The sequence below is a fragment of the Alternaria alternata genome (assembly GCF_001642055.1).
Source record: "Alternaria alternata strain SRC1lrK2f unplaced genomic scaffold CC77scaffold_5, whole genome shotgun sequence".
In the NCBI taxonomy this organism is placed as follows: domain Eukaryota; kingdom Fungi; phylum Ascomycota; class Dothideomycetes; order Pleosporales; family Pleosporaceae; genus Alternaria; species Alternaria alternata.
The window spans coordinates 48,950-63,053 of NW_017306194.1; the positions used below are offsets into that span (position 1 = coordinate 48,950).

At 51.1% G+C, this 14,104-nt stretch overlaps 7 protein-coding genes across 7 annotated transcripts; 3 read left to right on the forward strand and 4 right to left on the reverse strand.

Annotated features, from left to right (window-relative positions):
• Nucleotides 1–371: 371 nt before the first annotated feature.
• CC77DRAFT_1038568 (WD40 repeat-like protein) lies at nucleotides 372–1,974 on the reverse strand. The gene is made up of 4 exons (XM_018527120.1): nucleotides 1,788–1,974; nucleotides 1,709–1,730; nucleotides 1,155–1,650; nucleotides 372–1,100 (listed from the first exon to the last, which is right to left on the reverse strand). The coding sequence occupies exons 1-4, from the start codon at nucleotides 1,807–1,809 to the stop codon at nucleotides 654–656; spliced, it is 987 nt and encodes a 328-aa protein (XP_018388355.1). The 5' UTR covers nucleotides 1,810–1,974; the 3' UTR covers nucleotides 372–653.
• A 487-nt stretch (nucleotides 1,975–2,461) lies between these two features.
• Nucleotides 2,462–3,954, reverse strand: CC77DRAFT_930407 (FMN-dependent alpha-hydroxy acid dehydrogenase; the record flags this gene model as incomplete). The annotated part of the gene is made up of 4 exons (XM_018534162.1): nucleotides 2,462–2,751; nucleotides 2,805–3,659; nucleotides 3,724–3,783; nucleotides 3,843–3,954. The coding sequence occupies 4 exons, from the start codon at nucleotides 3,952–3,954 to the stop codon at nucleotides 2,462–2,464; spliced, it is 1,317 nt and encodes a 438-aa protein (XP_018388356.1).
• Nucleotides 3,955–4,854: 900 nt separating this feature from the next.
• On the reverse strand, nucleotides 4,855–6,637 carry CC77DRAFT_929884 (PP2C-domain-containing protein; the record flags this gene model as incomplete). The annotated part of the gene is made up of 7 exons (XM_018534135.1): nucleotides 4,855–5,252; nucleotides 5,339–5,581; nucleotides 5,633–5,839; nucleotides 5,887–5,971; nucleotides 6,020–6,093; nucleotides 6,153–6,459; nucleotides 6,602–6,637. 7 exons carry the CDS (start codon nucleotides 6,635–6,637, stop codon nucleotides 4,855–4,857), a joined length of 1,350 nt encoding a protein of 449 aa, XP_018388357.1.
• Nucleotides 6,638–7,595: 958 nt separating this feature from the next.
• Nucleotides 7,596–10,281, forward strand: CC77DRAFT_677957 (acyl-coenzyme A oxidase 1). The gene is made up of 3 exons (XM_018532733.1): nucleotides 7,596–8,280; nucleotides 8,327–9,370; nucleotides 9,425–10,281. Exons 1-3 carry the CDS (start codon nucleotides 7,918–7,920, stop codon nucleotides 10,100–10,102), a joined length of 2,085 nt encoding a protein of 694 aa, XP_018388358.1. The 5' UTR covers nucleotides 7,596–7,917; the 3' UTR covers nucleotides 10,103–10,281.
• A 178-nt stretch (nucleotides 10,282–10,459) lies between these two features.
• CC77DRAFT_1058685 (hypothetical protein) lies at nucleotides 10,460–11,203 on the forward strand (the record flags this gene model as incomplete). The annotated part of the gene is made up of 2 exons (XM_018528155.1): nucleotides 10,460–10,793; nucleotides 10,872–11,203. 2 exons carry the CDS (start codon nucleotides 10,460–10,462, stop codon nucleotides 11,201–11,203), a joined length of 666 nt encoding a protein of 221 aa, XP_018388359.1.
• A 440-nt stretch (nucleotides 11,204–11,643) lies between these two features.
• CC77DRAFT_678138 (hypothetical protein) lies at nucleotides 11,644–12,590 on the reverse strand. The gene is made up of 2 exons (XM_018532734.1): nucleotides 12,382–12,590; nucleotides 11,644–12,330 (listed from the first exon to the last, which is right to left on the reverse strand). Exons 1-2 carry the CDS (start codon nucleotides 12,453–12,455, stop codon nucleotides 11,784–11,786), a joined length of 621 nt encoding a protein of 206 aa, XP_018388360.1. The 5' UTR covers nucleotides 12,456–12,590; the 3' UTR covers nucleotides 11,644–11,783.
• A 136-nt stretch (nucleotides 12,591–12,726) lies between these two features.
• Nucleotides 12,727–13,611, forward strand: CC77DRAFT_983493 (hypothetical protein; the record flags this gene model as incomplete). Its single annotated transcript, XM_018536145.1, has 1 exon — nucleotides 12,727–13,611. One exon carries the CDS (start codon nucleotides 12,727–12,729, stop codon nucleotides 13,609–13,611), a length of 885 nt encoding a protein of 294 aa, XP_018388361.1.
• Between the last annotated feature and the right edge of the window lie 493 nt (nucleotides 13,612–14,104).

Consider the following 14,104-nt stretch of genomic DNA (forward strand, 5'->3'; position numbering starts at 1 on the left):
TGGAACAGAGGAGGATGCAAGATAAACACTCCAGCTACATGTGGAGAATGCCAAGAAAGGTGGAAGATGTACCAGGCATGCTTGTGTGAGGAGAAAGGCCTGGACAGGTATGTGCAGGGTGAGCGTCAGAACTATGTAAGCGAAAGTCTCTGCAAATGAAAAGTGAGGACACTAACATGTCAAAGGGAGGTTCGTGCGAATAAAGAGTGCCTAGCTTAGGATAGGTCAGACTACGACAAACATCCTTTCCAGTAGCTGTGCTTGAATTGGTGTACCCTGAAGGGAGCAGCATGGTTTATCTCAGTAATCTCTTGCCAGAACTCACTCACTGTGTATGCGTTTAGCGTATCGTGGGTATAGTAGTTATCTCAATCCACTATATGGTATTCTTGGATGTAAATTTTGGTTTTCAGATTCTTGACCTCATTGTTAGACGTGTTCTACACATTTCGCTTCTTGCGTTGATGCGAGACGAGAAGCTACCACATTCGCCGTAAACACCAGATGTCATTAACTCATTACCCTTTCCATCCCATGCCAGAACGCCAACGCTGATGCAAATGCCGGAAACCCTTTGTCCATCGTTTCCCAGACGCTATCAATGACTGCAGATATCGTCCTATGTCCATTGATGGTGCGTCGAGAGTGAAGCTCTAGTTGCCAACGGCCGTGTCGTTGAGCGCAACACACACAGCACCACGATGATGTCCGTTGTACTGCCGAATGATGCTCTGGCTACCAAGTTCCCATAGCCTCGCGTAATGATCTGAGCAGCTGGTGACTAGGTAGGCGCTGTCCGCTGAGAAGGCGCAGTCCCATACCCAGCGCTGATGACCGTGTAGTGTAGTCTCCAACGGGAAGGCAGCAGGATCGCGCTCGCTAGCTGATGGCAAGTTGTCGTTGGGCGTGACGTTGTGAGGAGCAGTAGGATCAACAGACCATATGCGTGCGGTGTGGTCGGCGGAACAGGTGGCTAGGTGACGGACGTCTGGGGAAAGAAGGACACGGGTGATGTAGGTAGTATGTGCGACAAACTTGCAGATGGGGAGGATGGAGGTGGTATCGCTACGCTGTATCATGCGCCAGACGTAGACGTTGCCCTGAAAACTCGGTGTTAGCAGACATTGGTAAGACTACTATCTGGCAAGACTTACGGCGTTGTTGCCCGCACACACCATGCTGCCATCACTAGCAACCGTAACACTAGCCACGCTCACATCGTCCTCAGGGATGAGCTGGTGAGAACACTTATTCTCTCCCAAGTCCCAGATCCTTACGTTGCCACCACGGTCGCAGCTGATGAGTTCGCCCTGGTTTGGATGGATAACCACATCGTTGACGGGAACACCGTGGGTGTAGTTACGCTGGACGTTGCCTGATCGCGTATCCCAGATCTTGACTGTGCCGTCTTCGGACGAGGTGACGAGCCACTTTGACTCGCAGTGGAAGGCGACACCAGTGATATTTGACGTGTGGCCATCGAAGGTGAGGATCGCGTTCGGATTGGTTGACTTGATATCGTAAAGCTTGACCGTGTGGTGGCCAGCGGCGGCGAGATATCGCTTGTCAGGCGATATGCATAGACGGTTGACTTGGGAGTCTGGGTGCGGGATAGTTCGGGAGCATATACCAGAGAGTGCTTCCCAGAATCTGGAGCCCTAGGTGTCAGCACGCGCTACCACCAATTGAGGGTGAGAAGTATGCGAACCTGATCGTGTGGTCGTAGCCGGCTGCGATTGTATGTTAGCTGTTTGCCTGTCAAGTGTGGGGTAGGCAGCTCCACGTACCAGTGCACAGAATGACCGACATCTTGATTATAGGGTGTCTTTCTTAGTGCGAATCAGGAGTGAACTTTTGTATATGTCAAAGACTCTTTTAGTACAATTAATGCGACGATGTTAGTAGGCGCGAGAAATCTGGACCATGACGCGTGCGAGGTTGCGATCACAATTGAAAAAGCGTGTCGCGTTGAGGAGTTGGAGTTGGTCTTGTTCGGGAGTGCTTGGACCACTCTCAGCCCTACGGCGGTCAGCCTATAGCGGCCTAGTGCTATGTAAGCTCCTCATTGGCCAACGAGCACGAAGAGGGTGACGGTGAGCGTGACACCTGCCGACGCGTTAAATCTCATGAGTGGTGGCCAGAAGAAGTGGAAAGCATTTGATACTGAGAATTATTAGAAGGTGTAACATGCTGGCGGAAGCCTTGAGTTATCCCCACGCGCCCCTGATACTCAAACAGAAGACTTACCAAGAGCTGTTCTGCTTTGTAGAAGCTGACTCTATAAGCATCCGCTGAATGCTAAGTTGACAAACGAAAAAGATAGATAGTAACATACATGTCTAGCCATTTCATTAAACTTTATTTATCTAGAACAAGCTCCTTGGTATATACGGGAGAAGTCTCCGGAGCGCAATGCCTCGGCAGGGAAGAGGGACATGGGCCATGACGAAGCTCTAATGGCCTACAGTTTGCTAGCAGTATGCATAAGCGGGTAACTCTTCGGCCCACTTTCCAGTGAATCTTTTGTGATCTCCCCAATGTTCCTGAACCCTCCAACACTCATCAGAATATCGAGGTCAGCCAGTAGCCCGCGCATAACATGGTTTACTCCCGTCTCGCCCATGATTGAGAGACCCCAGATCCACAACCGGCCGACGAATACAAACTTTGCACCCAGAGCAAGCGCTTTAAAGACGTCAGATGCGGAGCGGACGCCCGAGTCGAACATGATGTATATCTTGTCACCGACAGCTAGAGGCTTATTAGTAATGAACGATCAAGCGAGAAGCAGACATGGAACATACCATCGACAATCTTTTCAAGTGAATCAAGACTGGCAACCGCGCCATCAACTTGCCTTCCTGCATGGTTGCTGACTACGATGCCGTCAAAACCCAGATCAGCAGCCTTCTTTGCATCTTCCACGCTCTGGATACCCTTCAGAGAGAATGGCTTGCCCCCGCTGAGCTCTTTCCACAACTTCATCGCCCATTCAGCCTTTTCCCAGGTGTGCGCACGTCCGTGCCATACATTGTCTATCCACAGCGCACCAGCTTCGTTGGGCTGTGTCTTGGGATCAATGCCTTTTTCCTTCAGCCTCTTTTGGAAGACAGGGTCAGTCAATCCCAGGTCTGCACCGATTCCATGGTAGAACGCATAGTTTGAATTTGCGACATCGTCATGTCGCCATCCCAGCTGCCAAGTGTCAAGTGTCAGGATGCAAGCTGTAAAGCCGCTGTCCACGGCACGTTGAAGAAGCGAGCGAGTGAGCTCGTCATCGTGCGGCATGTAGAGTTGGAAGAATCTCACACCCTTCTCTCCACCACCAGCAGCGGTTCCAATATCTCCCCGACCTTTTTTCACACCCTCATCGTTGGCCTGGCCAACATCTTCTATGCTTTGTGACCCCGCGGTCGAGAGACAGTATGGTAGTCCCAACGCGCCGGCAGCTCTTGCCACAGGGAGCTCGCCTTGTGGATTGTAAATTTTGTTGATGCCAACAGGGGCAAATCCAATCGGCGCAGGAACCTTATGTCCAAAGATCTCCGTCGCAGTGTCGCGCTGGTTGGTGTCTACTAGCATACGCGGGATGATTCGATGTCGGTAGAATGCTTGTCTGTTTGTGGTATGGGTGTGCGACTGACCAGCATTGGAAGAGGCTGCAGAAGTGAAGATGCGAAGTTAGTGTAGGTCTCATATGCATTCCTTATAGTGACGACTTACCATAAAACCAGCCACCCTGGCTGAGTTTCTCCTTCGCTAATTCTTCGAGTTTACCAGGCTCTGTTCTGCACTTTAGCCATGTGTAATGAAAGTTCGCACCAAATACGTATCATACTCACCAGTATTGAACAATGGCACTTCGCCCTCGTTGGATTTCCAGAAGTTCTCCCGTTGGTACAGCGCATACTGTGGTGTAGATCGAACCTTCTGGTTAGGATTTACAGGGTCCATGATGCCAACTGTGTCAGTCAGGCGCAACCTCGGAGTAATTACTTGGAGAGAACTGGGGGGCTGTATACTAAAGGAAAGCGCTGATAGTTTTTATATAGGAAAAGAAGCATTCAACTCGCTGTTAGCCAAATACCACCGGTACCCTCGGATCCACGCCATAATTGTGACGCGTGCACGACCGATGCAAGCTATGACGAAAGGTGATGATGCTCGGGAATGGACCCTGAACACTAACCACTATCTCCGGCCTCGTTTACGGTAATGCAGACGGTAGTTAAACACAGCAGACAAAATGATTGAAACAGAGGCTCCACTGTCGATCGACATAGTTGATCATGTGTTACCTTTCCCGAAACTGAAGGTTGACGTGTAGTCGCTGACGCGAGAGTATCAAGATGACATGTCAAGACAAGGCGCGAGTCGAAGATCGCCCGAGGAGCGGGAGAGTGGGGCACATAGAAAGCTTGTTTGCATACATAGGCATGCATTTGCGTGAGAAGCAGCACCCATAAGGAGGCTGGGATTCGACAGAGTACGCGATCTCAGGGCGAGGCTGGTACATATGACGTCACGAAGCAGCCGCACGCTCCCCAGACCAACGTTGGAAACACAGTTGAACAGGTCACAATAAACGCCCCTCTTGATAGGACCACTGTATCGTGAACAAAGTGATAGCTTATAGAGTAGGCGAAGATCGAATCCGCCAGGTATCATTTCGTGATTCTGCCCGCTTGCGATCCATCAGGCTTGTTCCATGACCCGTTTGATCCTGCAGGAAACCAAGACATCCATCATCGCTTGCAAAACATCCATAAGAGAGACATTGCATATCATCATGCATCGAATTTAACCCCTTCGAGCCAAACGTTATTAGTCGCGACCAAATCAAGTGAGGACAAGCTATTTCTCGCTCGTCTTGATTGTGCTTGCCTCAGGCTTCTTGTCAGCCTGGGCCGCTTCAAGGGCGTCGGACTTCTCCGTCTGTACAGACGATGGTGACTCGGTCACTTGAACCTTGCTCTCGTGCTGAGGTCCAGGGGTTCCCTCACGGTCTTGACGGGACTTGTCGTTGGCTTCCTGGTTGTACTTGTTGACTTGCGAATCCAGATCCTTGTCTTCGTCCTCATTGTCGAACATCTCGCCGTCATGGTCTCCAGTCGAAACTTCGGTACCGTCGCCGAGAAGGATGATGCGGCCGCCGTTGCCGTTGTTCGGTCGGAATCGACTGTCCAAATCCATGTCGATATCATCAGGAGAATCGTCAATGCGATGATGAACGCCGGGACCGCGGAACTCGGCTACACGATTGTATTAGAACTGAACTACTCGCCCTCTGAGGCAGATTTGGCTGGATCTTCTGACTTGCCGTACTCTGGCGGCGCACATGGACCCTCTCCATTCGCAACCCGCTTTGCGATGTCCTCGTACCACTGCTCCTTTGTCCTTCCCTGTAGGAGACCAATGACAATCATCGTCATGTTGTCACAGCCAACACCTCCCGTGTCGCTGTTCGAAGCCAAGCAGTTGTCCATCATGTTCTCGCAGATAGAGGCAAGATCCTGCTTTGCGACAATCCCGCGCCTAACGAACTCGACGACGGCTTGAGAAGACTGACAATCCCAGATACCTGTAACTAGTCAGTGACAGCGCGGAGTTGTAGCGAATCGAATAACCTTACCATCGCAGGCGACGATCAAGAACTCGTCGTCTTGGTTGATGTCATGTATCTCAACATCCGGGAAGGCAGTGACGATCTGCTGTTCGGGAGGAAGGTCGGCGCTTTTCTTGAACTCGAAGTCACCGATTGCGCGTGATAGAGCCAGGTTGCCGTTGACGCGGCCGAAGTCAACAAAACCACCCGCTGCTTGGATACGTGCTTTCTCGGCTAGTACATGTCAGTGCTGTTTTTGGCAGTGGGGTCATGTGTCTTACCCTCGTTCTGCGGCTTGTGGTCGAAAGAGAGCGGCTTTGCCCTGCCCTTGACACCTAGGACGGTACGCGAGTCACCTGCATTGGCCTGTTTCCGTAAGCGTCCGTCATGGAGTATTGTAGGGGGTCAACGTACAACGTAGATTTTGTCTTTTGACAAGACACCGACCGATGCAGTGCAGCCAGAAACCTCCTCTTCGTACTTGGGGTCTGTTCGCGTGAGTCAGCAACTTGTCGAGGAGCGGGTGTAAGGGCTTCAAAGGGCTCACCACTCAATATCGCGCGGTCTGTGGCGAGGAAACCGTCTTGTAGAGCCTTCTTGATGTCTCCCTCCTTGAAAGCCTCTTGCTTCGCGACAATCTGATGTAGCTGTTCGCCGGCATACAGCGCCACCTTGTCACCGCCGTGTCCGTCGTATACGCCGAAGAAGGCGAGTCGCTTATCGTTGCCTGTGGGCTTGCCTTCTTCACCGGCAAAGTCTAGTACGGTGGCATGCGCGTCCTCCATGCTGATCCGCCAGCCCTGCATCGACGACACACCGTAGATGAGTGACTCGCCATCGCCGTTTTCGGATTTCTATACGAGTAATGTGTCAGCATGGCAGCCTTTGAGCAGCTAAACGGCATGGCCTCGCAGGACAGAGCAGGCGACGGTTGCCATGGAGAGGATGCAAGTAGCGCAGGTGCGGGGGCGGGGGCCAGCATTGGGAGGCAATTACCTTGTCGACGACAGGTTCTGAGAGTGTCTGACCCATCTTGTCCGGTACCTAGGAGGACCTGTGGGAGAGGAGGAGAGGAAGTCTGAGGCTGATCGCGAGTCTCCCTAGGGGCATAGAATTCCAAACTGCGATGTTGGTGTGTGGGGGGTATTACAGATTTGGACAGGCGCAGGGGCGGCTGTGTAGAGGGCCAGTCGCGTTTGTAAGTATGGTGTAGGTCCTAGGGAAGAAGACAGAGGAAGAGAATTGCGTGCTCTAGCTCGCGGGGGTAAACAGGCCGATGGTGTTGTAGGCAAAGAGTGACGCTGCTCTACCTGTCAGGTTCAAGGCCCGTGCTGCTTGCTAGTGGGTTGTGGCTAGGTCGAGGCCAGAAGCGACCTGATGACGGCACGCATTTTCTGCAGTCCCGTTTCCCCCACCAGCTCCTGTCTCCGAAATCTCCGTTGATTCATGGTTTCCTGCTGCGAAGACGCCCTCGGCCTACCCAGCGAGCCCCTTGTCGTGCACCGAGTGAGGCGGTGCAATGCCATGCCAAGGCAGCAGCCGCCAGCATGCTGCTTTCCTTCTGCACGAGCTCGCGTGCCACGCACAAACGAGAAGAGCGAGCACCCCCTTATCGTCTCAGCCTCTTCACGGGAGCCGCCTGCCCTCAATGGCGCAGCCTGGCCCATCACTGCAACCTGACAAAGACTAAAGCACCTGCCCAGCCGTGTTTCGGCTGACAATGCAGTACGACAAATCAGTACTGCCTGAAGAGATTCGCATATAAACGCGTCTATCTTGTTGCTTTACAATATTGATGGTCCGTACAGATGGCTGCATTGATGACTTGACGTACGAGACACCTCGGCTGAGTGGACTGAACATACCCCATATCTCTCACCTCAAAAGCCCCATGTTTGAACTCGTCTAGAGACATCCATATCCAGCTTCCGTATTACTTCCGAAGTCATGTTGCAGCCATACGATCCCGGACACACCGTGTCTTCTTCTGATGCTAACCGGTGACGCGCACTAATGCCCTCTTGCGGTAAGGCATGGTTAGCGGAATTGCATGTCGCGAACTTCACTCCTCATCTGCTCGGGATTCTGGCTTCGGCACTTTCATGGGATTATCTATCAGAAGCGCGCATGAGCCCTCGGAAGGCTATGGTATGGTGGCCAGTGCGAGCCCCAGACCAACGCGTGTTACCGTTTTGGCCGTGGACCTCGGCTCGAAGCTCTTAGTGCATCTGACGATCCGACAACCTACTTAATCATCATTCTAAACAACCCTCAATCTCCTCCATCATCCCAATCATCAATTTGCTATCACAATGAAGCCAACACCAGACTGGGTCAAGCAGCTGAAGCCTTCAGGCGTTCAAGGCCATGAATTGCTCAAGGCTGAACGCGCCAACTCCAATGTCCCCGTCCAAGAGCTAGAAGTGCTTCTACACACTCAAGATGTCATCGACAGAAGGAATAAGATTCTTGACATACTCAAATCCGAGAAAGTCTTCGATAAATCACAGAACTACTTCATGGGGAGGATCGATAGGTTCGAACGCGCGCTTGCAAGGGAGAAGAGGTTGAGGATATTAAAGAAGCAACACAACTGGTCCTTCGAGGAGTTCCGGGCTGCCACAGAGCTCGTTGGAGAACCAGGACCATACGGACTTCACGACAGCATGTTCAAGGTACCCGTCACTGCCCACCTCCACATAGCTTTTACTAATGATTCAGGTTACACTCGAGGGCCAGGGTACACCGGAACAACAAGAGAAGTGGCTTACCAAAGCCAACGACTACAAGATCATCGGATGCTATGCCCAAACTGAGCTTGGCCATGGTTCAAATGTTCGTGGACTTGAAACAACAGCAACGTGGAACAAGGACGACAAGACCTTCACCATCCACTCGCCACACTTGACCGCCAGTAAATGGTGGATCGGATCCCTGGGCAGGACAGCCAACCATGCTGTCGTCATGGCTCAGCTCGTCATTGATGGCAAGTCCTACGGACCAGCGCCTTTCTGCGTTCAAATCCGTGATCTGAAGACACATGAGCCTCTTGAAAACATTCACATCGGAGATATTGGTCCTAAATTTGGTTACAACACCATGGACAACGGTTTCCTCCTGTTCAACCACGTCAAGGTTCCGCATATCAGTATGTTGGCCAAGTACACATTTGTTGACCCCAACACAAACAAATTCGGTCGCCGTGGTTCTCCATCTCTTGTCTACGGTACCTTGACTTGGGTCCGATCGACCATTGTTATGCAAGCCGGCAGTGTGCTTGCTCGAGGTGTCACCATCGCAACCCGTTACTGCGCTGTGCGTCGTCAATTCCAGGATCGAGATGCTCCTGCTGGTGTGGATGAGACCCCTGTTCTCAACTACACCATGGTGCAAATCCGGCTGCTCCCTCTTCTCGCTGCCACTTTTGCACTCCATTTCACCGGAAAGTCGATGATGGACATGTACCAGGAGAACCAGAAGAAAATTGCTCAGGGTAATGCCACCAACGCACCAAGCAAGCGCGGCGCTGGGCCAGAGGAAGTCCAGTCCGGCAGTGACATGTTGGCAGATTTGCACGCTTCCTCGTGTGCGTTGAAGTCTCTCAGCAGTTCGATCGCAGCAGAGGGTCTGGAGGTCTGCCGAAGAGCTTGCGGTGGTCATGGCTACTCGAGCTTCAGCGGTATCGGACCCTGGTACTCTGACTATCTCCCTACTACAACATGGGAGGGAGATAATTACATGCTGACCCAGCAAGTTGCACGATACGTAAGTTTGATAGCCCAACAAACTATATTTTATGCTTACTAACACTTGCTGTAGATGCTCAAGTCAGCCCGCTCCGTACTCAAGGGCGACAAGCCAACAAACGATACCACCCAGATTCTATCGGAGTTCTACTCGCGTCGTGAAATTGGCTGCGCATTTGACGTAATTGGCTCTGACAGTGATCTCGTCGCCGCCTTCGCCTGGCGCGTATCGTTCCTCACTTTCGAGGCCAGCAAGCACCGCGATGAGCAGAAGAAGCCTTGGAACGACCTACTCGTTGACTTCTACCGCCTCAGCAAGGCCCATGCGCAGTACATGGTTGTGAAGAACAATCTTTCCGCGCTCAAGAACATCGAAAAGGAGGGCAAGGTCGACAAGGCCATCCTTGACGTGCTGATGAAGTTGTTCCGCCTCTTTGCTCTACATACACTTGAGCAGGAAGGTTCCGAGTTCTATGCTTCCGGTGCGTGCAGCAAGCACCAAATTTCGCTTGCAAGGACCAATACCGTCATGAACTTGCTCAAGGAAATCCGACCACACGCTGTCAGGCTCGTGGACGCTTGGGGCTTTGACGACTGGGTCCTTGACAGTAGTCTCGGTCGCGCTGACGGAAAGGTTTATGAAGACATGTTCTACAGAGCGAGCGAACTCAACCCGCTCAACAACTACACGGTGGACCCATACCCAGATAGCGATGTTTTGTTCAAGCGTATCGAGAAGAGCAAGTTATAGGAAAGAGCATCTTTTTATAAACATGTAATTGTATTTGAGCAGAATGATAGAGGGGAGACTTAGACACAGAGTCTGTATAACTACCAAATTTTGTTCTATTGCAATAGAGATGAATTCTTGTGCAGGTCACTACTTGGGTATGTAGCCCACGGGTAATTTGATCCGAGAAAGTGGGGGCGTCGGTACACTGCATATGGCGCCTGCCCTCGATAGTCGACTTAGCAACCGCATATCAGTACATCCTTTCAAGAGGACAGCCCCTTCCTCCAGACCTAAGCGGATCGTCGAATTTTCTCTGCTCCCTGTTCCGTCTTCAGATAACCCTAGTAACTTTAAACCGCCCTTGTCTATACCAACATGCGTTCCTCATCCCCCACTACAAGCGCTGGCGTCCTTCTGGCCTTTCTCCAACCTATCTCAACCGAAAGTGACGAAGCATCGGCGAACGAAAAAATCGATCTCCTGCCCACGGCCATAACAGCCAACGTACTAGGTATCAAGACCGCCAGGCAGTACAGAGCGGCAAATATAGAATACAAAAAGCGGCACCTTGTCATATGCGAGACAGAAGATTTGGCACGTGCCAACGTGAAGCAGATGCTGAAATTCCTGGAAGGAGAGAATATAGGTGGGAAGTGGGATATCAGGGCATATAGGGAGGTCGAGATCTTCGATCTGGAGAAGAGCAGTAGTACGTCCTTTCTGTGTCATAGCCGGCCGGAAGATGAAGGAACTGTGAAGTATTGCCCTTTGCTGACTGTACGCATAGAAGCTGCGGAGACAATCATGGTAGCGCTTATGCAACCATCACCTGCCGGTGCCGCAGATTTAGACGCTTGGTATCGTGAAGAGCATAACCAACAGATGTCTGAGCAACCAAGCTGGCTAAGAACATGCCGGTATTCACTCGTATCACAACAAACCAGTACTTCCGGTGGAAGCGAAGGGTTCCAAGAGCTATCCTTCCTAGCTATCCATGAGTTCGGAGAGGGAGAACAGTTAGGCGATTCAGTCAAAGCGCTGGAGCCAATCAGCGAATGGACGATGAAGGTCATGAAAGATGCGGTGGGGATTGACGCGGCGATTTATCGGAGAACATGAATTGGTGGAAGGGTCTACCGTGAGATTTGTGGCAGTAGTCAGATTGATCCATAGTAAATCCACTGTTTACGAAAGCTTCCATCTTGTATTGCCGGAGTTTACGAGACTGCGAAAAACATGCACGGCCTCTATGCCGACCTTTGTAAGGTATAGTTGGAGATGCTCATGACGCCTGTATGTGTGCTTGCATTTGCGGGAAGCTCGTTGAATTTGGCTGGCAAAGACACCCGTAGTCTGCCCAAAAACGAACATGCTTGTGGATTTTGTTGCAAAGCTCAGTGGAAAGACAGAGAAGTGAAGAGTTTCCCTGATCTAATTGCGCCCTATCAGCAAGTCAGCTCATATCTGCGAAAACCATGGTCTTGTCCTTACTTGCACCGGCATAGTTGCTCCGGATTGCATCTTTATTAACTTATTTGAGCAAGAACCGTGGTCGTAGAGTGACACGCGCATCTTGTTTCGGTGAAAATGTGGAGGTTTAGATTTTGGCATCAGCTTTGAGTGAACTGAAGCTGGATGAAGGCGATGGGCGACCGTTATTGTTCAGGGTCCGGTGATATGTTCGACCATGCAGAAGAGTCTACATCGTCCTAGTAAAAATGACCTCAAGATCACCATACCCAAAATACAGTCGCAATCCTCTCACAGCCATATCAGGGCTCACCATAAGTAGCCCAAATATAGAAGTCTGTTGGATATGCACGCGTTGTAAAGAGGGCAACAGATGCCTATAGTTAGTGCTGGGTGGCGCACCTTGTTGGAGTCCTATAGCTAATCTTTTTGCAAGCCTTGGTTCTACTTTGATTGCTCTGATTTCACGGCAGATCTCTGGTCCGAGTTCGTATGCGGCCGCCATACAGTTATAGTAAAGCGTCAAGTCAAATACAACCAAATCGTTGAAACTGGGCGTCGCTTCTCCTCTGATGTGTCTACACGTCATCAGAAGAGAAACAACTTGCTGGTATCTCGGCACTCCGTGGTATTTAGGGAGATACGAGCCTCCAAGCGGATCAGTGGACTTCGGTTGCACATGTATAATCTCGTTGGCGAAGACGTGTTGGTAGATCATAAGACGAAGCTCGGCCGGCAAACGGAAGAACGGTGGCGTATGAGAATCATCTTGTTCACTTTCTGATGGTTAGACTAGTTCTCCTCGGAAATCTACACGGCAAACGTACTCTGTACTGATCTGATGATGGCCTTGTGTGGCGAGTTCCAAGCGACCCAAACTCTCAGCGACTTTATCGTCCATAGTGTCTTAATTATGGTAGGAGGAATTATTGTCTTTTATTTTTGAGGTAGATTCGTGGTAGTGGAGATTAAGGTATGCACTATGTAATGGAAGTTCGGATGACGGAAGGTGATGAGGGGATTCGGGGATAGATTAGCGCAATGTGGTATCTCCGGCGGCGCGTCCTAGATTTTCGGCGCGTCCTAACCTTCAACATCATTTTCTAACGTGAACCGCAACGCTAACTGCCACGCACTTTGTTTCGACTATCGCATGTGTCCGGTCGTTCGTAATGGGAAAGCCAAAGCGCACGAGCGAGGTATTTGCATCATCGGCCGAGAAAGATGCCAATATCACAACGGTGACTGCGACTCCGCCATACTCGAGCGAGGGACCTACACTTCCCATCATCGGGGTACTAGATGACGCGTTGAAAGCCGACGGAGCCAAAGTCGCAGGCAACAAGCGGAAAGCGCAAGAAAGTGTCAATGGTATAGCGCCCAAGAAACAATCGCAGCCACCATCTCCGCCCACAATCCACTCATCACTCTATGAGCCATGGACACGGCTGCCTTCCGAGCTACGTAAAATTCCTGAGGTTCAAAAGCGTATACGAATCGCACAGAACATCGTGCCAGTCGTCTTCTCCAAAAATCAGAACGTCAAGTCTGGGATCAACCGACTGAAGACATACTTAGGTGCCTACAGAGACACTGCGTCTACGATTGAGATGCCGGATGCATTAAGAGAGGACGACCTGGTTATAGCCGTTTCGGCGCAGGGCGAGGGCACAACGAAACTAGTAGGCATTGTGGACATGGTCCGACGGATTGTAGCGCCAAGTGGGACAGAGCATAACAAGAATGCGAAAGAGGTGTGGTGGATGTACACTATGCTTACTTGTGTGGATATCGATCGAGAAGTAAAGGAGTCGATACCAGCGGACGAGGATAATACAGACGCCGAGAGGACCCAGAGTACACAGGAGGAGGCTTTTGAGCCCACGAACCTTGACAGGCAGTACGCACGAAGGCCATCGACTGGAAATGGCACCGTGCAGAGGAGGACAGTCCCTGTGCTAACGGTTTGGATGACTAAGAAGCGGATACCCGTTTTCCAGACCGCCTTTAGGGAGCAGACTTTCACCGTGCAATTACTGCTCAAACACTCGAACTGAAGTACAAGTTTCCCACAAGTTTCCCAGATAGAAACCTGCAAAATTCACCTGGGCTGCGATTCGGCCATCACCGGGTCTCCAGATAACCTTAGCCCTATCTATCTAGAACACCCCGATCTGCTTGTCTGTCCACTTCACCTTCTTTGGAACCATAGCAAATGGCAGACTCCACAGTCGGTTCGTCAAGCGCCAACTAAGACTCAACACTACAGTGCCTTTCCGAGTTGCTAATGGTTAGTAGCGCCATCCTACCATGCATGTTGTTCATCGCAACATGCAAATTAAAGGGAGCTAGGGTCGCATCATCATCAGGGAGGATACAGGGCGCGTTACCAGCTCAGCTTGTTAGAAGGGGCATATTTAGGAGACAAGCGAGTGCTGGATAGAAATTCTACTAATATTATAATGCCTATGGTTCGTCCCCTTCCTTCCTCTCTTTTTCCCCGCCCTGCCACGTCCCCCTTGTAAGGACATCCTCCCTGCGTCTGAGTAT